General features: G+C 39.8%; 1 protein-coding gene and 1 pseudogene across 4 annotated transcripts in view; one reads left to right on the top strand and one right to left on the bottom strand.

Moving 5' to 3' along the window:
- The window catches only part of RAPGEF6 (Rap guanine nucleotide exchange factor 6), a 235071-nt gene that overhangs the window by 200280 nt on the left and 8046 nt on the right, over positions 1-26745 (bottom strand). For all 4 annotated transcript variants that reach the window (XM_061150833.1, XM_061150834.1, XM_061150831.1 and 1 more), the window contains exons 2-3: positions 1744-1814; positions 716-772 (exon numbers count right to left, since the gene is read on the bottom strand). In XM_061150833.1, the coding sequence (XP_061006816.1) occupies positions 716-772; positions 1744-1814 (128 nt within the window). The remainder of the gene's footprint in view (positions 1-715; positions 773-1743; positions 1815-26745) is intronic.
- LOC133062180 (nucleophosmin-like) lies at positions 1841-3039 on the top strand (annotated as a pseudogene).

Raw genomic sequence — 26745 nt, 5'->3', positions numbered from 1 at the left:
CTATCCAAATAGACTATAAAAATAGGAAAATCACTCATCATCAAGCAGGAAAACAAAAAATAAAATCACAATGAGATAACAAAATGAAATGTATATTTTAGATTCTATTCTAGAGTCTCCTAAATATGAGCACATGTATTTCCAATGCTTATTCCTAAGAATATTCCCCAAAGGAATGAGTAAATAAGGGTACAAAAAGACATGAATAAAATATTCATAGAAACTATTTATGATAGGAAAAATACTGTAAACAACCCAAATATTTATTAGTAGTGGGAAAGATAAACTATTTTTTTCACATAATTGTACACTATAAAGCACTGAAAAAGAATGAATGCAAAAACATGGAAGAATCGACATCTGTGAAGTATATAAAGCCTGACCAAAAGGTTTTGTATGAATTTTTATATGAAATTCAGAGACAAAACTAATCTAGGGTGACAGCCATCAGAGCTAGACTATCTTTCCAAGACGGCTGACTGAGCCCTCTTAAAAGCTAGTATGTTCTATATATTCACTGCATAGTCGTTACACAGATGTATCTTGTTTATTAAACTTTATTGCACTTACTTCTTCCTGGAGTTCTATGTATGTTATATTTCACAGTTCAGGAATGTATTTCAATCTCTTCCACAGAAACTTTCAGAATCAAATGAATTTCCCTGCTAATAGCCCAAACTTTAAACATTATTAACTTAATTCAGGAAATACTTACCAAAAAAGAACTTGATTGCCACTGTATCTCTCATAGCGTGCTCTTGCAGACATCAATCTAACATATTTTTTAAAAAGTAAAAGAATTTTAAATTATCTTAAATTGTTTTAATAATTGTTAACAGCTACCACAACAGAAAGTTATCAGATCTACCACTAAATTTTTCACTAGAGTTTAAAAATATAAACATCACACACATACAAATCTGTTTAATAAACACAAATTTGCTTACATTTAAAAATACTCTATTACTAACACTCTAGTTTTCAATTTTCTTCTTTCTTCTTGATACACTTGTTTGACATATACTAACATCTGAATAATGTTACACAGAAAACAGAAAATAATAAATCCCAAACAATCATATTTTAGCAATTTGGTCCATAGCCAGAAACTTAAAGAACAGCCAGAAAAGTGACAGTTAAGCTGGCCACAGGAAAGTAAAGGGGTTTAATAAAAATTTATACAAAGTTACAACAGTTAGTACTTACAGCACTCAAAAGTGCTTTTACAAACATAATCACAATGATACAAGGTGGCAGGAGAGAGAACTCATTTTATAGAACAGAAAAATGAGGTTCACAAAGTTCATGGGTACTGTTCATAGAAGCTTATAACCAATCACGAGTCTTGCTCCTTCCACTTTAATATAATACCACATCATACCAAGCCCATCTTAAGCATTTTATATAATAAATATCAATACAAAGTACAAAAAGAAAACAGTTCTGTTTTCTCTAGATAGCACAGACTGAGCACTGTACTTTGCTTTAAATATTCTCATTTAATCCTCAAAATGTTGTAACAAAGTTAATCTTTTTATCCCTATTTTAAGGAAGACTAAACTATAGCTTAGATGTTAAGACTTGCTCAAGGTCCATGGCTTAGAAAAACTGGAATAAGAAGGGCCAGTTGCTATGCATAGCCTATAAAAAAGCCCCTAAATGATTTGGTCCCTGCAACTATCTATCCGAACTGATTTGAATAAACCTCTTAGCACATGCTCTTAAACACAGCATCATACTTACCGAAGCTGATGTTCCCTGAGATTTGATAATATTTCCATTCCATGAAGATAAGAATAAATAGTATTTAAGTCCTGTAAAACAGAGAAGATTTTAGATTAGGAACTTATACTTCTAAAAATATTTTCCCTGGTGTGATTCTGGCCTGTGAGGCTGTTTTCCTCAACACTAGTTGTTTATTTCCATCCATCCAAGTGCATGCCTCCAAACCACAGACACCAGCCCCTTGAGGTCCAGAACTATCTTTTTGGTTGTGAACTAAAGGTTGACAAAGATTATCACTTTAAGGTGGATAATGATGAAAATGAGCACCAGTTAGTTATCTTTAAGAATGATCAGTTTAGGGGCTGGTGCAAAGGATGATTGCACATTGCTGAAGAAGAGGCGATGAATCATGAAGGCAGTCCAATTAAAGTAACACTGGCAACTTTGAAAATGTCTGTACAGTCAAATGTTTCCCTTGGGGGCTTTGAAATACCACCACCTGTGGTCCCACAGTGGAAGTGTGGTTCAGGGCTGTGCCTGTCAGTGGACAGCACTTAGTAGCTGTGGAGGAAGACGCAGAGTCAGAAGATGAAGAGGAAGAGGATGTGAAACTCTAAGTATATCTGGAAGGCATTCTGCCCCTGGAAGTGGTAGTAAGGTTCCCCACAAAAAAGTAAAGTTTGCTGCTAATGAAGACGATGATGAAGATGGTGATGGTGACAACTTTGATGAGGAAGCTGAAGAAAAAGCTACAGTAAAGAAATCTGTATGAGATATTACATCCAAAAATGCACAAAAATTAAACCAGAATGGAAAAGATGCAAAACAGTCAACACCAAGATTAAAAGATCAAGAATCCTTCAAAAAAAGAGAGAAAAAACCTCCCAAGACATTGAAAGGACCTGGCTCTGTAGAAGACATTAAAGCAAAAATGCAAGCAAGCACAGAAAACACACACTGAGCAATCCTGGGCAGTACTGGTAAATTAAACCCAAAGATGGGGACAGAGGAAAAAGAAAGACAAATATAGTCTAAACTGAGTATCAGCAATAATCCAGACTGAAGTCTTCTATTTTAATCTCAATCCCCTTTCCTGATTGGCCACCCAACCATGCCCCCTTCCAAGCTGGAAGCAATTTCTTGATCTCCTAAAACTCTTCTGATGGCTGTGATTCAGTGAACCTTATATCTTGCTTTCTATTATTTGTGCAACTGCCTCACTTCTGACCATGTTTTAATCACCTTTGCATTTCCCTAGCTGCTCAATAAATATTTAATCAAAAAAAATAATAGAAAGAAAAGTGAAGTTGCTCAGTCGTGTCTGACTCTTTGCAACCCCATGGACTGTAGCCTACCAGGCTCCTCCATCCATGGAATTTTCCAGGCAAGAGTACTGGAGTGGGTTGCAATCTCCTTCCATTTCCTTCCCCAGGGGATCTTCCCAACCCAGGGATCAAATCCAGGTCTGCCACATTACAAGTAGACACTTTAACGTCTGAGCCACCAGGGAAGTCCTATATATATATATATAGTGATCTATATATAGATCACTATATATAGATCACTATATATATATATATATATATATATATATATATATAGATAGTGATATTCCACAATTCTGTAAGCAACAACCACTTATGACACAATTGTTACCATGGAAGAGTCACAAAAATCTCTGAACAACAGATCTGAAAAGGTTGAGAAGAATTCCCTCAACTCATACAGGAACCCCTCCTCAGCATGGCTGACAAACAATGCCAGAAATCAAAAATTCATTATTTCATACCAAGGTCTACTTCACTTCGAAACATACGTAATCTTTCTTCTTTAGTGACCCTCAAACATTTGAAAAGTTATCCCATCATCTTAAGTCTTTTTTTTTTTTACCTCCAGATAACAGTCTCAGTATTTGCAGGTTCCATCAGATCTTTAAGCATCCTAATTGATCTCCTCTGTGGAGATGACTCTGCTTGTCCTTACTCCTTTTAAAATATGACTTTCTTAAAAAAGAAAAAAAGTCTCTTTCAAATAGACTGAAGGGGTTCACCAGGTGCAGCAGTGGTCAAGAACCTGCCTGCCAACGCAGGAAATGCAGCAAAAGGAAGAGATGTGCGTCCAATCCCAGGTGAGGAGGATCCCCTAGAATAGGAAATGGCAACCCACTCCAGTATTCTTGCCTGGAAAATCCCATGGACAGAGGAGCCTGGTGGGCTACAGTCCATGGGGGTCACAAAGAGTTGGACACGACTATGCATGCACATACGATAGAGTGTTATTAGTGAAGTGTTAGTCGCTCAGTCATGTTCTTTCCCTCTCTAAGAGAACTGGGGAATGTGTCTCTAGCCCTCATTCAGATAATTAGATATTAATAAATCCAGGTTAATACAGAGGTATAGTATAACCTCTGCTAAAAGCAACGGCATAGCAAGAGAAAAGTATGGAAGCAGGGAATATTCCTGTCAGAACACAGTATTTTACCAAAGAATGCTAGTGCACAGTGATTACAAAGAAGCTTAAATTCCTTACAAAAAATGTGCCTCCTTATTTTCTTACAAGGAGTAATGTCTTTATACCAAGGCAGACTGCTCCCAAACACCACCTTCCCTCTTACTGATATGTAACTATCCAAGAATTATCAGATGACAAAGAAAAAGACACGACAGCTTTTTTCCCAAGTAAGACAACAAGAAGTCCTAAGGAAAAAAGCAATAATCTCTGATTCCAAAGATTACAACTGCCAATTAACCGTGATGGATTCAATGACCACACATATCTCTGCTAAATCCTTACCAAAATAAGAGTGAAAAAGACTTTTAAGTATTTTTTTTTTAAAAAGAGAGATGAACAGATTAAAAGAAGAAACTAATAAATTAGTCTGTAGACCTAAGTAAGGTCTATAAAATTCTATAAGACAGCAGATGGAGCAGTGATATGATAAACTGTACTTTCAAAGAGGGCTACAATGACAAATCTTATCCCATATGCTATTTTGCAATGAGACTTTGTCACTCCCTCATCAAAACTGACAACCAGGCACCCTCCCTATGAATCTGGGTTTGGTCCTGTAATTTGTTCTGATCCAAAGAATGTGGCAGAAATGAGGTTGTGTAACTTCTAAGATTCAAATACCCTGAGACCACCAACGTTGTGAGTAAGCCCAAAATAGCCTCACTGAGAGAAAAAGGCCAATGGAACAGCACCAAAGTACCAAATATATGATTCTTTCTGAGACCAGACCAGCTGAATGGAACTAAGAGAATGATCAAAGCCAAGGTTCTGTGGGGCAAAAGAAATAACCTCCCAGCCAAAACTTTCTGAGTTGGGATAATAAGCAGAGTACTGGCAAAAGTCTGGTTCACAGTGAGCTCTCACTGAGCCTGCAGACCCACCCTAATAGTCTCTCTCCACTCCCAAAGTTTATAACTAAATTTATATAACTGGCAGTTAGAATAACCCTCACAAAGGATCCTATGTGGTAAAAGCTGTCATGGTGGAAAAGGTCAAGTAGAAACCTCTGTGTGCATGCATGCTAAGAAGTCGCTTCAGTCATTTACAACTCTGTGCGAGACCCTATGGACTGTAGCCCACCAGGTTCCCCTGGCTGTGGGATTCTCCAGGCAAGAATACTGGAGTGCACTGCTGAGCCCTCGTCCAGGGGTCGTCCCTACCAGGGATCAGACCTATGTCTCTTAGGTCTACCTGCACTGTTTCAGGTGAGTTCTTTACCACTAGCACCACCTGGGAAGCCCTCTGAAATTGCCCCATTCCCCAGAATAAGACAGTAAGTAAAAGACAATATTGCTTTTCCAAAGGGGCAAAGAAGCAAAGACTAACGCCGCCAGTAAAGATTTTTAAGTATGCAGGGTGATGGTACTTCCCATGCATAATCTGCAAAAAGCAGACTGCCAGAAAAATGACTACAGACTGCCAGACACTTAACCAAATTTTAGCCCTGGGCACAGCTGCAAGTCCCAAACATAATACTGTTGAAGGAACTGTTTAACTAAGCTTCTGGTGTTGATTTGGTGAATGTATTCTTTTCCATTCCAGTTACTAAAGTAAAAAGTACAAAAAACAGCAACTGTGTAGGACTGCATTAATTTACAGTTTTGCCTAAGGGCTGTTTTAACTTTCTCAAGTTTCTGTCATAATATACCTGAAAACATCTAGACCACCTGACATATTACATACATATTTTGCTGACTGGACAGAACCAACAAGAAAATAAGCAAGAGGTACCTGGTATTGTGGAGTCTTGGAGAACACACTCAACTCCAGAAAGTGAGCTATTAATTCTATGAGGGCTCAAAGACCTGCAGCTTAAATGTTTTTAGAGGTGCAGTGGTCAAGAGCATTACAAGACATCCCCTCCAAAGTGAAATACAAACTGTTGAGACTTAAGCTTTCATTCAAGATGGAAAAAGAGGGGCTGGACTTACCTTCCACCTAAAACAACAAAAAGTCATAATAAATCAAACAACATTTTTCAAGAGATAAAGACATCAGTTTAAAAAAAAAAGAAAAAAGACAGTGACACTTGAGAAAGGGGAAATAAATGCCTGGTGGTGTCTTGAGAAGAGGGCTCCCAGTGGCTGAGCGGTAAAGAATCTGCCCGCGATGTGGGAGACCTGGGTTTGGGAAGATGCCTTGGAGGAAGGCAGGGCAACCCACTCCAGTATTCCTGCCTGTAGAAACCCATGGAGAGAGGGGCCTGGCAGGCTACAATCCATGGGGTCACAAAGAGTCAGACATGACTGAAGCGACTAAGCACATTTTGAGAATCACCTGGCCACCAGGGAGGAGAGCGCAGCTGAAGTCTGCAGAGCAAGAGGGAGGAGGTGCATACTACACACAAGAAAAGAACATGCTGCCAACTTACAGAGGGTTTCACTTGAGTCTTAGCTTGAGTACCAACCATTTCAAGTACAGGAAGAAATTTCTGAATTCAGAGAAAGAATCACCTTAAGGAATTAGCATAGTGGTCCTCAATCAAGACTGATTTTGCTCCTTGGGTGACAGAGTTATTTCTGGAGACATTTGGGGCTGTCATCATTTTTGAAGGGGTAGGGGGAAGTGCTCCTAGCATCCACTGACTATAAGCCAGAGATGCTGCTAAATATCCTGTGATGCCCAAGACAAAGCCTTAAAATAAAGAATTCTCTGGGCCAAAACAACAGTTCTGAGGTTGAAATTTCCTGGATTAGAGGGAACAATACACAAAACTCACACTGGGACCAGAAAAGTTGTTACTCCCACCAGAGAGACTGAAAAAATCTCATAATTCAGACCACATTTAGTAGAATACTCAGGAGCCTTTGGATTCAGTATTAGGGCAAAATCAATGCCTCACTAAATGCTACTCTGGTGCTACTCAGCATAGTTCAAAAAACAGCCCCAAAAGGATCAAAAGAATTTCCAAATTACTTAACTCTGCCCCAGAAAAATATTTATAATAAAAATTACCTAGCACATAAGAAAGTAAACTTCACAATCTCTGGTAGTCCATCAAAGATCATCAGGCATGCAAAGAAACAGGGAAAATGACCCATAATGAGGGGGAAAAAAAAAAAACCACCAACCAAAATCAACTCAGTAATTATCAGATAATAGAATTCATAATAGAATTTAAAAGACATTTAAAAACTTATTAAAACTATACTCATGTTCAGGAAAATATAGAAAAGATTAACCATATAAGAAGGGGTATTAAAAAAATTCCAGGACTTCCCTGGCGGTGTAGTGATTAAGAATCTGCCTGCCAAAACAAGGCAGAAGGGTTCAATCCCTGGCCCTGGAAGATTTCACATGCCATGGAGCAACTACTGAGTCACAGCTACTGAGCTCACGCTTTAGAGCCTGTGAGCTGCAACTACTGAAGCCTGTGCACCCTAGAGCTAGTGCTCTGCAACAAGAGAAGCTACCAAAATGAGAAGCCCATGCACCACAACTAGAGAGTAGGCCCCACATGCCGCAACTAAAGAAAGCCCAAGTGCAGCAACAAAGACCCAGTGCAGGCAAAATAAATAAATTAAATTTTTAAAAAACCATGGGGAAAGGAGATCAAAATGGCAGATTAGGAGGAGTCTGAACTCACCTCCCTCAATGAACACATCAAAAATATATCTACATGGGGAACAATTCTCACTGAAAACAAACTGGAGACTGGCAGAAAGGCTCATACAACCAAGGCTGTAAAGAAAGATCCACATGAAGTCAGGTAAGAAGGGAAGAGAAGCAATCAGGTCAAGACCCGAACCACAAATTGGGAAAACCTAGCCCTGGAGTCCAACACCAGAAAGATAAAGTCCACATGGCTAGCTAGAAGACCAGTGGGACTAGCAGGGGGTGCTGTGAGAAATCTAGACTCCGCTAGTGAAGAGCACGTATATGCTTGCTTGCTTGCTCTTAAAACAAGATGGAAAAAGCAACTGAAAATGTCAGGGACTCCAGCTGGCTTCCTACATTGGTCCCAGAGTGTACCCTGGCCCATGCTGGGGGCAATTTCAGCCCCTCTTGCTCCACAGCACAGCTCCCCACTAGGGCAAAGGCTGACACTTCCAAGTAGATTAAGTCATTGTGACAGACAGAGTCAGTTCAGACCCAGCATGCATCTGAATGGGGTGAAGGCAACCATTACTGGCATTTGCGGGGAGAGAAGGTCTGAAGCCGCCTGGAACTCCAGTGTGCTGGGACTGCCCCAGCATGCACCTGGACCCACACTGACTGCCCACTCTGGCCCCTTGTGCCTCAGCACTGCTATGCTCCGGGGTGAAAATGCCAAAGTTGGGAGGGATGAGGACACATGCTTAGAGAAAATGGAACCAGCTCAGACCTAACCTTCAGCACTTCTGCTTCAGTACCTTGGAAACTTGGGAAAAATGATGCCCACTCTTGGCCCTTCTATTTAACATAGTATTGGAAGTCCTAGGCATAGCAACCAGACAAGAAAAAAATATATAAGGCTAAATTGGAAGAGAAGAAAAACTGTCACTATCTGCAGATGGCATCATACTTTATATAGAAAACTCTAAAGACTCCACAAAAAAACTATTAGAATAAATGAATTCAGTAAAGTTGCAAGATACAAGATTAACATATAGAAACCTGTTGCTTTTCTATATACTGATAATGAACTACTACAAAGAGAAAACAGGATAAACAATCACATCTGAAACTGCATGAAAAGAATAAAATACCTAGGAATAAACTTAACCAAGGAGGTTATACATTCAAAACCGTAACACACTGATAAAGGAAACTGAAGACAATAAAAAGAAATGGAAAGATGTTTTGTGCTCATGGACTGGAAGAACTAATATTGTTAAAATGTCCATACTACCCAAAATAATCTACAGATTTAATGCAGTCCCCAATTAAAATAACCACAACATTCTTCAAAGAACTAGAACAAATAATCCTAAAATTTATATGAACTGCAAAAGAACCTAAATAGCCAAAGCAATCTTGAGAAAGAAGACAAAGCTTAAGGTATCATGCTCCCTGACTTAAAACTATACTACAAAGTAACAATAATCAAAACAGTATGGTGAAAGGAAAGTGAAAGTGAAGTTGCTCAGTCCTGTCTGACTCTTCGCGACCCTGTGTACTGTAGTCCACCAGGCTCTTCCGTCCATGGGATTCTCCAGGCAAAAATACTGGAGTGGGTTGCCATTTCCTTCTCTAGGGGATCTTCCCGACTCAGGGATTGAATCTAGATCTTCCATACTGCAGGCAGATGCTTTAACCTCTGAGCCACCAGGGAAGCCCAACAGTATGGTACTGGCTCCAAAAGAAGACACAATCAATCAAGGAAATAGAATAGAATTTTTGGGTTAAAGAACCCAAAAATAAACCCACACACCTATAGTCAATTAATCTAAGTCGAAGGGAGCAAGAACATACAATTGGGAAAAAGATACTCTCTGCAATAAGCTGTGCTGGGAAAACTGGACAGCTATATGTGAAAGAATGAAATTAAAACATTTCCTCAAACCATATACAAAGAAAAGTCAAAATGGATTAAAGACCTAAATGTAAAACCTGAAACCATAAACTCCTAGAAGAGAATATAGGCAGAACACTCTGTAAATCAAAGCAATAATTCTTTTGTACCTGTCTCCTAAGGCAACAAAAACCAAAGCAAAAACAAATGAGACCTAATTAAACATTAAGAGTTGGAAAAAACCCTTCTATTTTGTATTGGAGTATAGCTGATTAACAATGTTGTGATAGTTTCTGGTGAACAGGGAAGGGGCTCAGCCACACAAATACATGTATCCATTCTCTCCCAAACTCCCCTCCCATCCAGGCTACCACATAACACTGAGCAGAGTTCATGTGCTATACAGTAGGCCCCTGCTGGTTATTCATTTCAAACACAGTGTATATGTGCATCCCAAACTCCAAAACTATCCCTTCCCTCATCCTTCCACCACCCAAACCATAAATTCATTCTCTAAGTGTGTAAGGCTCTTCCTGTTTTGTAAATTCATTTGTATCATTTCTTTTGAGATTTCACCTATAGGGGTTGTGATACAATGTTTCTTCTCTGTCTGACTTACTTCACTCTGTATGACCACCTAAAGGTTAAGAAACAAAAGGACAAATCAACTGCTCAATGAGAGAAAATATTTACAAATAATATGACTGGCAAGGACTTAATATCCTAAATAGATAAATAGCTTATAAAATTAATTATCAAAGAATTAAAACTCAGAAAATGGACAGAAGACATGTAAGACATTTTTCCAAAGAAGATATACAGGTGGCCAATAGACATATGACAAGATGCATAACATCACTAATTCAGCAGAGAAATTAAACCACAATTAAACATTACTTCAGTTCTGTCAGAATGCCTACCACCAGAAAGATCACAAATAACAAATGCTGGTAAGGATGTGGGGATAAGAGAGTCCTAGAAGGAAAGGGAATATAAATTAGTGCAGCCACTATGGAAAACTACCACAGGGCTTCTCAGATAGCTCAGTTGGTAAAGAATCCATCTGCAATGCAAGAGAACCTGGTTCAATTCCTGGGTCAGGAAGATCCTCTGGAGAAGGGACAGGCGACCCACTCCAGTATTCCTGGGCTTCCCTTGTGGCTCAGCTGGTAAAGAATCCGCCTGCAATGCAAGAGACCTGGGTTGGATCTCTGGGTTGGGAAGATTCCCTGGAGAAGGGAAAGGCTATCCACTCCAGTATTCTGGCCTGGAGAATTCCATGGACTGTATATATAGCCCATGGGGTCGCAAACAGTCAGACACAAATGAGTGACTTTCACTTTCACTATGAAAAACAATATGGAGGTTCCTCAAAAAAAGAAAAATAGAGCTACCATATGATCCAGCAATTCCACTCCCAGGTATACATCTGAAGAAAATGAAAACACTAATTCAAAGAGACATGTACCCAATGTTTATAGCACTATTATTTACATACAATAGCCAAGATACTGAAGCAACTGTCAACCAATAGATGAGTAAAGAAGATGTGGTATGTGAATGTGTGTGCACACACATATACACACAATGGAATACTGCTCAACCACGAAAAGGAGTGAAATTTTGCCATTTTAAAGAACATAGATGGACCTGGAAGGTACTATGCCTAGTGAAATAAGTCATACAGAAAAAGACAAATATTATATATTATCATTTACATGTGGAGTCTAAAAATAAAACCAGTGAATACATATAACAAAACAGAAACAGACTCATGGATATAGAGAACAAACTAGTTGTTACTGATGGGGAGAGAGGCCAAGATAGGGCTAGTAGAAAACTAATAAGTACAAACTGCTAAGTATAAAATAAAGAAGATACAAGGATGTAATGTACAGCATAGGAATAGAGCCAATATTAACTGTAAATGGAGGATAACCTGCAAAAATACTGAATGGCTATGTTGTATGTATAAACTAATACTGTATAATACTGTAAATCAAATTATACTTAAATTTAAAAGAATAAATATAAATAAATAAAACACAGGGAGAAAAGACGAAAAAAATCTGAACAGAGCACCAGTGAGACAGGGAACAACTTCAAACAGCCCAACAAAAGTATAATTGGAGCCACTGTGAAGAAAACGAAGAAAAAAAAATAATTTGAAAAATGGTGGAAAGTTTTCCTTATTTGATTAAAAACTATAAGCTTGCACATCCATAAGGCTCAACAAAACTCAAGCACAAGAAATATGAAATAAACAATAGCAAAGCACATAAACTGCTTAAGAAATGATAAAGAGAAAGTTGTAAAAGCAGGCAGAGGACATCCCTGGTGGTACAGTGGATAAGAATCCGCCTGCCAATTGGCAGGGACACAGGTTCGATCTCTGGTCTGGGAAGATCCCACATGCCACAGAGCAACTAAGCCTGTGTGCCACAACTACCGAGGCTGAACTCTAGGGTTCGTGAGCCACAACTACCAAAGTCCACATGCCTAGAGCCTGTACTCTGCAACAAGAGAAGCCACCAAGGTAAGTCCATGCACCACAATCAAGAGTAGTTCTCACTCACCACAACTAGAGAGAGCCTGCATGTGGCAACAAAGACTCAGGACAAAAGAAGAAGGAAAAAAAAAGAAAGTAGTTAGAGAAAGAAGGTAATTACACAGTGAGAATAATAATTAGAATTACAGAACACTTCTAGTCAGAAACAATGCAATCCAGACAACACTGTAGTTAACACCTTTAAAGTCGTAAGAGAAAAAAATTATCTAGAATATTCTTCCAGTCTAAATACCTTTCAAATAGGAAAGCAAATATTTTTCATATATACAAAGATTGAATCAATCAATTACCAGCAGACCTGCTCTACAAAAATAAAAGTTATTTCCATAAAAGAGGAAAACAATACCAGATGGAAATCTGGAGTTATACAAAGGAATGAAGAAAACTGGAAATGGTAACTACATGGGTAAATATAAATCTTTTTCCTATTTTAAAAAACATGACTCTTCAAAGAAACAGCAACAGCAATGATAACAACGTATTATGAGGTTTATAAGATGTGTACAAGTAAAATGCATCACAACAGCAAAGGCCAGGAGGTAAAAATGTAGGTATAATATTGTAAGGTTCTTTTATTATATGAGAAACAGTGTAACTTGAAGGTCGTGGTAAGTTTAAGATATATACTATAAACCTTAACAAAACTGATAGTTTGCAGATTCTTCTGGATTTTCTACTATACAATAAAATCTCCCGTGAACAAGAACAGTATTGTTTCCTCCTCCATATATATATATGCAGGTAATTTTTTTCCCTAGCTTTAATGCATGAGCTAGGGCTTCCAAAACAATGGCTGGTAGGTGTAGTCATATACGATAAACACAGCTGCTGGGGCCCCACCCTTTTAGTTAAGAGTCATCATAACCTGGCCAGACACTCACAAAATGCCTAGCCCATGGAAATATGCTTGTTATTTTCTGACATCAAGACAATTTTTAGTGGCAAACAAGTTTTCAAAACTGTAACACAAAAGGTTATGTATGTCATGACAAACAAAATTAGAAGTCCCAAAACCTGATCTGCCAGATGAGGGCAGACTAGAGTCCAGGAGTTCCAGAGTTTTCTGAGATTCTCAAATGAACTATGTCATATAATTTCCTGTTTTCAAGTCAGAGGATATCTTTGGTACATCACTGGTGATGGGACATCAATAGCTGGCAATTAGGAATTCACTCTTCAATTTTAAAGTCTGTGAAAATATAATTCACAAGTTGTTAAATACACATGGTTCTCCAGTTCTCTGCCTGAATAAAGGCTGACAAATTTTCTCAACTTTAGATTCTGCAAGTCCTTCTTCAAATATCTAAAAGTTCGCCCTTTATTTGTCTCCAATCTTCTCTTCAACAATTTGGTCAGTTTACATTCAGTTCTACAATGGCATCTATAAATGGTGACCACAGGATTTGAAGAGAAGTATTAGGATTATTCCTATTAGGAGTTAGCAAACTTTTTCTATAAAGGGTCAGACAGTAAACATTCTAGGTTTTCTGGGCCATATGGTTTTTGTCACTACTACTAATCTACCTTGCCTGTGCGGCAGGAAAACAACCAAAAAACAAAACAAAACAAAACAAACAAACCACCGGAGGTAAATGAATGGGGGTGGGTACATTCCAACAAAACTTTAGTTACAAAATACCTGGTAGGCTAAATTTGGTCCCTAGGGAATACTCTGTAAAGTCCTAATGTGTGTTTGTGTGTTCATTCACACAGTCATGTCCGACTCTTCGGAATCCCATGGACTGTAGCCCATCAGGTTCCTCTGTCCATGGGGTTTTCCAGGCAAGAATACTGGAGTGGGTTGCCATTTCCTACTCTAGGGGATCTTCCTGATCTAGGGATCGAACCTACGTATTGGGTCTCCCGCATTGGCAGGAGGATTCTTGACCACTGTGTCACCTGGGAAGCCCAACTTCTAATGCATATGGTAAAAAATATCTACCAAGAAAGTCAAGCATGAATGAGGTGGAAACTGGAAACATCAGATTTCTACTTTTCCAAGCTTCCATAAAACTATGGCACAGGCAAATGATCCAAGTGCTCCCAATCAGATATACTCATCACAAACTTTTAATCTAGTGACACCAAGAAGCGAGAACTGTGGTTGAAGGCTCTGTCAACACATGCAGTGTACCTGATCAGCACTGCAAGTCATGGCACCCACTGTGTTCAACGCAAGCAGCAGCAGTATCCTTACCAAACGTGATAAGGAGTACGAGTCAGGCCTGTCTGGCTCCATGCCTACTTCTCCAGCACTCCCGACAAGTCTACACCTCCCCACTACCCTCTTAATGAATTCCTTTTCTTTAAACTGACCAGAACTGGGGTTTGCTGCATGTAAGTTACAACCTAAAAGACTCTTACAGTAGCACCACCATTATCACTTGGGAACTTGGCAAAAATGTGAATTTCCATATTTAATGAATCAGAATCTCTGGGAGCAGGATCTAGCAGTCTGTGGTTTAATGAGACCTACAGGTGGTTCTGATACACATTAAAGTTTAGAACAAGTGGTTTATTGGTAGGATTTATGCCACTCTGGGGGCTTCCCAGGTGGCTCAGTGGTAAAGAACCTGCCTGTCAATGCAGTAGCCACAAGAGACATGGGTTCGATCTCTGGGTTGGGAGGATCCCCTGGAATAGGAAATGGCAACCCACTCCAGTAATCCTGCCTGGAAAATACCATGGACAGAGGAGCCTGGAGGCTACCGTCCATGGGGTCAAAAAAAGAGTCAGACATGACTTAGCAGTTGAACACGCGCACACACAGGCCACTCCTGGTTATCTGGTTGATAACCTATTAAAGAGGAGGGACACCAGCACTGAGATGTCTAGTAAACCCTGGTCCCTCCAGAGCACCTGGTTTTAGGGTCACAAGATGCTAAGCATTTATGAAACAAGAGAAAATAATCTTTCAGAACAAAGGATAGTTGTAATAGCAAACTGATAAATTCTCTCATATGATATGGTTGGTTATGGTTTTTGGTCTACATGAGATAATAAGTATTTATAGTTGTTGACTGTGTAACGCTGGTCTTAGAAAGGGGTTTCTTGTGGTTTCTGTACCAATTATCACTGACACAGGCTTAAGGTACTGCATTGTCTGTTAGGCTCCTGGTGTGTCCAAGATCAATAAAAGCTATTATAGACACCCAAAACAACCCCGACAGAGGCAGACTGGAAGTCTTACAGACATTTTTTGGTAATAAAAAACGTAAATGCTATATTTAAAGCAATGTTATTTACATTGTGCACTTGAAAGTTGCTCTACTGAACAAAAGAGGGAAATCATGAAGAAGATGGGAAAACTAGGAATTTATGACATTCCAGAGCAGCAACACCTACATCAGACCCTGGTTCTGTAACTACAAAATAGTGGAAAAATTATCCAGGGGCATGAAGTCACAGAGTCAGATATGACTGAGCGACTGAACACACACAAATTAGAAGAACGAATACCAACTCAGGATTAGAGGATAAAAATAATTAGTCCCATTTGGCCAAAAAGAAGGTGAGGAAATGGTGATGACTCAGCACATCATAAAACACATCAGCAATACTGTCCCAGCCAGTCAGTTATGTGAGTGAGTGAAGGTGGGCAAGCTGAGGTACGTGAGACCAATGTCATCCTACAAGCTGCCCTTCAACGACCCACACCTATAACGCATTCACTGTAGGTATGTTCTATGGCTGTTCAATTTCACTGTAAAATGACATATTCAATTCACGTTTGTAGCTCTGTATGTATGAGAAATTAATGATTCTGTTAAGCATACACTTCTAATTAAGCACTCCGGGATTTCTATCCCCTCCCTCAATGCTGCACCAAGCAGTGTGCTGCTCTCAACTATATATCTCAATTCAGCTCTTCTACACATGCTTATAAAACTAATTAAACTTGGAAAATTCAAATTGGAATGCTTAGAGCAATTCTGAATTTTTCTGTTTCTCCAAGTCTAAATCTAGTGAATTTCTTACCTGTGAAATGCTTGTGATCACATACAACATTCAATGCAACATCAATTATCTAAAACATTCATCAACCAAGGTATTTTACTCATTATCTCAGCAATTAAAAAGAAAACCCTCGGGATTCTCTGGTGGCTCAGTGGTTGAGAATCTGCCTTACAATGAGGGAAATATGGGTTCAATCCCTGGTTGGGGAACTAAGATCCCACACACCATGAAGCAACTACTAAGCCTGTGCCCTAAAACTACTGATCCCGCGTGACACAGCTAGAGAGCCCGAGTGCCCCAACTAATGCCCAATGCAGCCAAGTAAACACACATTAAAAACAAGACAAAAAACCCTCTCAGGATGGATCTCTATGGTCAATACAAATTCAAACTCAAGATATACACAGTTTGCAGCTATAGTTCTATAATCAAAAGTTATGCTGAAGAATCGTCTCCAAATTATTGTTAGGCTGCCTTCAGCCTAACAGTGCGGTTAAAAACTTGGGACTCTGGAGACAGCTGTGGTTTCAAATCCTGCCTCTATCAGTTATTAACCATGTAACAGATAATCTGCTTAACATTTATTTTTTGTACAATCAGGAATGTAAACAGCTTCTTTTTAAACATAAAAATTTAAAATATATCCACTAAATGTGTAGCACAGACACTAACACATGTTAAAAGTTAACAAATATTAGTCTTATGTTTTATATGTTTCATTATGAAATTACAAGTTAAATTATATCAGCAGACCATTAAAACTATTTGACTTTCAACAATATCTCCAAATTAACATGCCCAAAACATTAAATATAGAATTCCATTCCATTGGTTTTATCATCCATGAAGGTGTAAATATATTCTGCAAAATGGCAATGAAAAGCTGTAACACTTACCACACCTGAAGATCACACCACAGATTCTAAATGCCATTTCCTACTAAAAGGAACCTGGCTCCCTAGATATATGGCTAATTTCAGTAGTAGGGCAAGGAAAGTAAAAGCCTGAAATACCTTTTTGGGCCATAAAGTAGAGTATTACTTAAAACACTATTTCTTCTTGTTATTTAGTCGCTGAGCTATGTCCGACTCTTTTGCGATCCTATGGGCTGTAGCCCATCAGGCTCCGCTCTGTCCATGGGATCTCTCAGGCAAGAACACTGGAGAAGGTTGCCACTTCCTACACTGGGGATCATCCCGATCCAGGGATCGGACGTGTGTCTTCTGCTGGGCAGGCAGATTCGTTACCATTGAGCCACCTGGGAAGTCCTAAAGACTACTGGATCATGCCAAAGTTCTAAGGAGGAGGAAGAGAAGAGTGTAAAGCAGGAAAAGTTCTTCCAAACTGAACATCAGCTAATAAATGGACAGAAGGAATAAACAGCCTACACTTTCTACTACTCACTGAACACTGTCACCTGGTGACCCCTCAGCATCTCAAATGCAATATATCCAAAGCTAAACTGATTATCTATCCCCTAGCTGTGTCTTGCTCCTAGGTTCCCTGATTTAGGTGACAGCACTCACCTTTAACGGCTCTGGTGAGAAATCTGTCAATTCTACTTTCTAAACACCTCTGTTCACCATCTCAGCTAAAGCAATTTAGAGAGTCCTTCCCTGGGGACTCAGGAAATATAGTCTGCTTGCAGTGCTGCAGACCCAGGTTTGATCCCTGGGTTGGGAAAATTCCCTGGAGAAGGGAATGGCTACCCACTCCAGTATTCTTAGAGAATTCCATGGACAGAGGAGCCTGGAGGGCTAAGTCCATGTTTATACATCATCAAACGTTTGTCTGCCTTCTTAGCACAGTAGGCAGCACTTCGGTCTCATAATGTGAAGGTCCTGAGTTCCAACCTCAGTGAGCGCAGTTTGGGCTTCCCTGGTAGCTCAGCTGGTAAAGAATCCACCAGAAATGCAGGAGACCCTGAGGTCAGGCAGATCCATGGGAGAAGGGATAGGCTACCCACTCCAGTATTCTTGGGCTTTCCTGGTGGCTCAGACGGTAAAGAATTCACCCGCAATGCAGGAGACCTGGGTTCAATCCCTGGGTTGGGAAGATTCCCCTGGAGAAGAGAATGGCAACCCACTCCAGTATTCTGGCCTAGAGAATTCCACGGACCGGGGAGTCTGGCAGGCCACAGTGCATGGGGTCACAGAGAGTCGGACACAACTGAGCAACTTTCATTCACAACAGAAAACAGCCTACTTGCCTCTAGTCTGGCCCCCTATAATCCATTCTTCAGAGTGCTACCAAAGTGATCTTTCTGAAAAGAAAATACAAACTTAACAAGGAGAACATAGTCCTTCATGTTCTGAATCCTGACCATGCCTCCAGCCTCATCTATTTTACTACTTAGTCTTGTCCCAATATTCCAGCTATCCAGGGAACGTGCATGTTCCTACCAAGCTCATCTGTGGCCTTGGAAAATGCTGCTCCCTTTTCAGGAAAAACATGCAGTTCTTTCTTCGTCTAACTTTTATAGATTCTAATTTATACTCAAGTCAGGGTTCCCTTTCTAAAACAATTTGAATGGCATGTACCTACCCTTTACTCCTCGCTCCCAACAGCCCTCCTACAAACTCCTGAGCATCTGATATGTGCAACTGTCACAGTACTTAACCAGGATGTATTTTAATTGTCTGTGTACTTGTCTATCTCCCCCTCTAAGAACCTTTTATTCCTAGCACTTAAAAACAGGACTTGAAAAATACATATCACACAAACATTCATTAGGAAGTCTTCTACAAAAATGTATGCATTCAACTCTGCCTCAGAGAGTCATCTGAGGATCTCATAAGCAATCCAAACTTCAGTTGGCACTTGTGATACTTATGAACTCTTCTTTATGATAAAGTCTTCTCGTATTAGTTGAATGCTTTTAAGAAACCAAACTAGAAAAGACTATCAGCTTCTGAAAACAAGTTATAAAACAGAATGGTATAAAAAAATCATGTAACAAATACACCTGTTTTCATTCTACATAAACCTTGAGAATTATAAACTTAAATAGACACAAGCACCTTAAAATATTATACTTCATACAGTACAGGCAAGATTAAATAAGAGGCATTTATTTAGGAAAGTATTAGGCTCTGTATAGATGTCAAAAAAAAAAAAAAAACCACAAACAAGATCAAAGCTTAAAATGTAACCTGAGGTTCACGGATAGAGAGCACGGGGACACCACAGGACAAGGAAGTAAACGATGAAACACGTGACCCTGAGCAAGACCTTCTACCTCTCAAGTTTACTTCCTTTATCTGTATGTAACCCACTTCACTAGCTCTTGAACCATCAGCTAAAGTATTTTTGGAAATTATATATACATACATTCACAAATACTTGCTAGGTGGTGCTGCTACTTCTGCTATGTACTAAGTGCCCCATCCACCAAGTCCCACGGTCTCTGCCACATGTCAAAGCTGCCAAAGTTTCAGTTTGGGGCAAATAATGGAGAACATCAAACAAGGGCTGCTGATGCCTTTGCAACCTCAAGTTCTTAACAATGAAGGGGCTTCTTCAGTTTTTATCTAAGCCAGATCTCAGTTTACACCAGCTAGTACAAGGTAAAGCCAAAAGGCAACTACAATGTTACAGAGCTCACAACTGTACATCCAAGAAGGACTTTGTCATAGAGTCAAGTTCACCATGCCTGGCTGCTACTGCTCTGCAGGATTCTCTCTCAGAGAAGCTCCTTATCACTCAAAAGCAAGATTTTATGGTGTCAGAACTACTGAATGGCCAGAGTTTTGTTATTGTTTTGTTTTTTTCTCAAGTTGGGGATCTCCAATACATGTATGAGGTGTCTCGGAAGAGAAATTATCCAATAAAGGCCCCATCCAGGTCTAGTACTCCCCTTCTATACAGTTTAGTTTACAAATGAAGGTCAGAGAGCCTCGGGAGCATAAATAAGTTCTTACTTTCCAAGGAGCTCTCTAAATGGGCACCTGCTGTAGAAAAGCACAACAGAATCTTTGTTCTGCCACCCTTGAGGATGCACACAGTGACTCCCTCAAAAATTTTGAGTACAATGGTGCTCTTTTGCCAATTCAGAAGGAAAAAAAAAAAAAAAACAACCCTAAAATGTACATGTAAAGACCATTATTCTAAATTATGAAAAAGATTTAATAAATAATTACAAGAACACTGAATTTTAAATTCTTTCAGTCCAAGCTCCCTCTTTAAATTTTGGTAACACAAAGAAGCTAGATTTTTTATAAAATTATTTTCTGGATTGTAAATAGGCAATTACATTAACATCTAGCTGAGCAAGAAATATTTGTCCAACAAAAGTTTAAAGTTATATGCTTAAAAACACATGAAAAATTAAAACTGGCATTGCAGGTAAAGCTGCAAATGTTTTAAAGCCGTATAAAAAAGAAGTTCCTCTTTCAAAGTATGACTTAAGTTCCTCTATCTGAATTGTCGTTGAAGAACTGCCAGGTAAAACACATAGTTTCTTTATGGTCACTGTACATTATTTACATCTTAATAAGAGAATATTAATAGCAAATTTTGCCACGGTGCCAAACTTTAGTCTTTTTTCCCCAGCACTTCAAATATCAGACCAAAAGAAATTACTACTAGAAAAACACGAAAACAGTACTGTTCACATTCTTTTCCTTTTTAGAGTCATTCATTCTACAAATCTTTGGCTACCTACCATGTAACTAGTATTGCATGATGGAACTGGGAGATAAAGATACAGTCATTGTCTTCAAGACGCTTACAATCCAGCCAGAGAGAACAAGCCAGCAATCAAAACACAGAACAGTAACTGCTCTGAGACAGGAAGAGACACAGAGGAGTGGGAGAGCAGATTTCAGTGAGGCGTCTGCGTTTGTCAAGTGAGAGGATGGTGTTCAAGACAAAGAAAATAGCAAACCAGCATGTACGGCTGTTACTGAGTGTGCGTTATGACTGGCACCTCGTTACATACTTTGGGGCTTCCCTGGTGGCCCACAAGTAAAGGTGACCTGGGTTGGATCTCTGGGTCAGGAAGATCCCCTGGCAAAGGGAACAGCTACCCACTCAAGTATTCTTGCTTGAAGACTTCCATGGACAGAGGAGCCCGGGGGGGGGGGGGGGGGGGGGGGGGCGCGGCTACAATTCATTGGGTAGCAAAACTTTACATATCTCATTTAGTCCACATAACAATCCCCCAAAGATATTCAATCTTAAAATTAGGTAACTTTTCCAAGGTCACTCAAATTCTCAGTGCTATAGCCCAGATCTGAAGTAGGCTTGTTTAAATGCAAAATTCCAGGACTGTGAACACTTTTCCATCCTACATAAAAGTACAGAGACAGGGGAAAATGACACAATGGACAATGTTGCTAACCGCTATTTATATATCATAATACTTAAAGAGTACAGAATTACTTCTATAAATACCAATGCTTGACACTCCATTCCAGAAGATTTTAATCCAAGAAATGAAAGATAGGCCTCAGCATTATTTAAAAAAAAAAAAAAAATTCCCTAGGTTGAGAAACATATGTAGCCCAGGTTGAAAAGTACTGTATTATGATACTCATATTTCTCTGAAAATCAGCAATGCTGACCATCTTTTCATGTTTGTTGGCCATCTGTGTTGTCTTCTGTGGAGATATGTCTCTTTAAGCCTTCTGTCCATTTTTTCATTGTTTTTTTAATATTTTCTCCCATTCTAAGGGTTGTCTTTTCTCCTCATTTATGGTTTCCTTTGCTTGCAAAAGCTTTTAAGTTTAATTAGGTCTCATTTGTTTATTTTTGTTTTTATTTTCATTACTCTAGGAGGTGGGTCAAAAAAGACCTTGCTGTGATTTATGCCAAAGAGTGCTGTGCCTATGTTTTCCTCTAAGAGCTTTGTAGTGTCTAGACTCACATTTAAGTCTTTAATCCATTTTGAGTTTGTGTATGGTGTTAGGGAGTGTTCTAATTTTTTTTTAATTGAAGGATAATTACTTTACAGAATTTTGTTGTTTTCTGTCAAACCTCAACATGAATCAGTCATAGGTATACATCTGTACCTTCCCTTTTGAACCTCCCACATCTCCCTCCCCAGGAGTGTTCTAATTTCACTCTCTTACATGTAACTGTGAAATTAAAAGACGCATGCTCCTTGGAAGAAAAGCTATGACAAACCTAGACAGCATATTAAAAAGCAGGGACATTACCAACAAAAGTCCATATAGTCAAAGCTATGGTTTTCCCAGGAGTCATGTATGGATGTGAGAGTTGGACCATAAGGAAAGCTGAGCTCCAAAGAATTGATGCTTTTGTACTGTGGTGTTGGAGAAGACTTGAGAGTCCCTTGGACTGCAAGGAGATCAAACCAGTCTATTCTAAAGGAGATCAGTCCTGAATATTCATTGGAGGAACTGATGCTGAAGCTGAAGCTCCAATACTTAAGGCCATCTGATGCAAAGAAATGACTGAAAAAGATCCTGATGCTGGGAAAGACTGAATGCAGGAGGAGAAGGGGATGACAGAGGACGAGATGGTTGGATGGCATCACTGACTGGATGAACATGAGTTTGAGCAAGCTCCAGGAGTTGGTGATGGACAGGGAAGTCTGGTGTGCTGCAGTCCATGAGGTCACAAAGGGTTGGACATGACTGAGCGACTGAACTGAACTGTCCAGTTTTCCCAGGACCACTTATTGAAGAGACTGTCTTCTCTCCATTGTATATTCTTGCCTCATTTGTCATAGATTAGGTGACCATAGGTGCATGGGCTTACTTCTGGGCTTTCTATTCTGTTCAATTGATCTAAACTACACAGAGGTATCCCCTCCCACTGGTCACAATGGTCATCATCAAAAAATCTACAAACAATAAATGCTGGAAAGGGTGTGGAGAGAAGAGACTCCTCCCTACACTGTTGGTGGGAATGTAACCCAGTGCAGCTACTATAGAGAACAGTACAAAGTTTCCTTAAAATAAAAGCAGAGCTACCATGTGTCCCAGCAATTCGACTCCTGGGCATATACCTGGGGAAAACCATAATTCAAAAAGATACATATACCCCAATGTTCACTGCAGCACTATTCAGACTGGCCAGGACATGGACGCAACCTAAACATCCATCAACAGAGGAATGGATAAAGAGTATGTGGTATATACATGCAATGAAATACTACTCAGCCATATAAAGGGACAAAATAGTGCTGTTTGCAGAGAAGTGGCTGGATCTAGAGACTGTTGTAAAGAGTGAAGAGTCAGAAAGAGAAAAATATTGTATATCACTTATATGTGGAATCTAGATAAATAGTACAGATGAACGCACTGGCAAATCAGAAATAGAGACTCAGAGGTAGAGAACTTACCTACAGGAGGAAGGGAAGCAGGGCAGCTGTGGGATGAACTGGAAGACTGGAACTGACGCACAAGCACCACGCCTGCCTACGGTCACAGCAGAGCACCAAGCAGCGTTCCGTGTACCACACAGAGGGTTCTCATTAGTTATCTACTTTATACACAGTAGTGCATGCTAACACCCAAAAAAGATGTCCTTTTCATTATAGGGGACTGGAATGCAAAAGCAGGAAGCCAAGAAAGTAACAGGGAAATTTGGCCTTGGAGCATAGAATGAAGCAGGGCAAAGGCTAATAGAGTTTTGCCAAGAGAATGCACTGGTCGTAGCAAACACCCTCTTCCAACAACACAAGAGAAGACTCTACACATGGACCTCACCAGATGGTCGACACCGAAATCAGATTGATTATATTCTTTCAGCCAAAGATGGAGAAGCTCTATACAGTCAGCAAAAACAAGACTGGGAGCTGACTGTGGCTCAGATCATGAACTCCTTATTGCCACATTCAGACTTAAATTTAAGGAAGTAGGGAAAACCACTAGACCATTCAGGTATGACCTAAATCAAATCCCTTATGACTATACAGTGGAAGTGAGAAATAGATTTAAGGGACTAGATCTGATAGACAGAGAGCCTGATGAACTATGGACGGAGGTTCGTGACATTGTACAGGTGACAGGGATCAAGACCATCCCCATGGGAAAGAGATGCAAAAAGGCAAAATGGTTGTCTGAGGAGGCCTTACAAATAGCTGTGAAAAGAAGAGAAGCGAAAAGCAAAGGAGAAAAGGAAAGATATTCCCATTTGAATGCAGAGTTCCAAAGAACAGCAAAGAGAGATAAAAAAGCCTTCCTCAGCAACCAGGGCAAAGAAATAGAGAAAAACAACAGAATGGGAAAGACTAGAGATCTCTTCAAGAAAATTAGACATACCAAGGGAACATTTCAGGCAAAGATGGGTTCGATAAAGGACAGAAATGGTATGGACCTAACAGAAGCAGAAGATATTAAGAACAGGTGGCAAGAATACACAGAAGAACTGTACAAAAAAGATCTTCATGACCCAGATAATCACAATGGTGTGATCACTCACCTAGAGCCAGACATCCTGGAGTGTGAAGTCAAGTGGGCCTTAGAAAACATCACTACGAACAAAGCTAGTGGATGTGATGGAATTCCAGTTGAGCTATTTCAAATCCTCAAAGATGATGCTGTGAAAGTGCTGCACTCAATATGCCAGCAAATTTGGAAAACTCAGCAGTGGCCACAGGACTGGAAAAGGTCAGTTTTCATTCCAATCCCTAAGAAAGGCAATGCCAAAGAATGCTCAAACTACCACACAATTGCACTCATCTCACATGCTAGTAAAGTGATGCTCAAAATTCTCCAAGTCAGGCTTCAGCAACACGTGAACCGTGAACTTCCAGATGTTCAAGCTGGTTTTAGAAAAGGCAGAGGAACCAGAGATCAAATTGCCAATATCTGCTGGATCATCGAAAAAGCAAGAGAGTTACAGAAAAACATCTATTTCTGCTTTACTGACTGTGCCAAAGCCTTTGACTGTGTGAATCACAATAAACTGTGGAAAATTCTGAAAGAGATGGGAATACCAGACCACCTGACCTGCCTCTTGAGAAACCTATATGCAGGTCAGGAAGCAACAGTTAGAACTGGACATGGAACAACAGACTGGCTCCAAATAGGAAAAGGAGTACGTCAAGGATGTATATTGTCACCCTGCTTATTTAACTTATATGCAGAGTACATCATGAGAAACGCTGGGCTGGAAGAAGCACAAGCTGGAATCAAGATTGCTGGGAGAAATATCAATAACCTCAGATACGCAGATGACACCACCCTTATGGCAGAAAGTGAAGACGAACTAAAAAGCCTCTTGATGAAAGTGAAAGAGGAGAGTGAAAAAGTTGGCTTAAAGCTTAACATTCAGAAAACTAAGATCATGGCATCTGGTCCCATCACCTCATGGGAAATAGATGGGGAGACAGTGGAAACAGTGTCAGACTTTATTTTGGGGGGCTCCAAAATCACTGCAGATGGTGAGTGCAGCCATGAAATTAAAAGACGCTTACTCCCTGGGAGGAAAGTGATGACCAACCTAGATGGCATATTAAAAAGCAGAGACATTACTTTGCCAACAAAGGTCCGTCTGGTCAAGGCTTTGGTTTTTCCAGTGGTCATGTATGGATGTGAGAGTTGGACTGTGAAGAAAGCTGAGCGCCAAAGAATTGATGCTTTTGAACTGTGGTGTTGGAGAAGACTCTTGAGAGTCGGACTGCAAGGAGATCCAACCAGTTCATCCTAAAGGAGATCATTCCTGGGTGTTCATTGGAAGGACTGATGCTGAAGCTGAAACTCCAGTACTTTGGCCACCTCATGCGAAGAGTTGACTCACTGGAGAAGACCCTAATGCTGGGAAGGAATGGGGGGCAGGAGGAGAAGGGGACAACAGAGGATGAGATGGCTGGATGGCATCACCAACTCAATGGGCATGAGTTTGAGTAAGATCCAGGAGTTGGTGATGGACAGGGAGGCCTGGCGTGCTGCGATTCATGGGGTCACAAAGAGTCAGACACGACTGAGCGACTGAACTGAACTGAGTGTATGTATGCATGGTTTGAACCCAATCAGAAGTGGGCAGAAGACCTGAACAGACACTTCTCCAAAGAAAACATGCAGATGGCTAAGAAACACATGCAAAGATGCTCATCACTCATTATTAGAGACACGCAAATCAAAACTACAATGAGGTTATCACCTCACACCAGTCAGAATGGCCATGATCAAAAAAATCTACAAACAATAAATGCTGCAGAGGGTGTGGAGCAAACGGTACCCTCTTGCACTGTTGGTGGGAATGTAAATTGACACAGCCACTATGGAGAAGAGTATGGAAATTCCTTTTAAAAAACTAGGAATAAAACTACCATATGACCCAAGAATTCCACTAGTGAGCATATACCCTGAAGGAACCATAACTGAAAAAGACACATGTACCCCAATGCTCACTGCAGCACTATTAACAGTAGCTAGGTCATGGAAGCAAGCCAGATGTCCACTTACAGAAGAATGGATAAAGAAGCTGGGGTACACATATACCATGGAATATTACTCAGCCATAAAAATGAACGCATATGAATCAGTTCTAATGATGTGGACGAACCTAGGGACTATTACACAGAGTGAAGAAAGTCAAAAAGAGAAAAACAAATATCATATTATGCTTATAAATG

Source organism: Dama dama, chromosome 9 (genome assembly GCF_033118175.1).
Source record: "Dama dama isolate Ldn47 chromosome 9, ASM3311817v1, whole genome shotgun sequence".
Lineage (NCBI taxonomy): Eukaryota > Metazoa > Chordata > Mammalia > Artiodactyla > Cervidae > Dama > Dama dama.
Note: the sequence above shows the minus strand (reverse complement) of the source record. Positions and strands in the feature narration are given on the sequence as shown.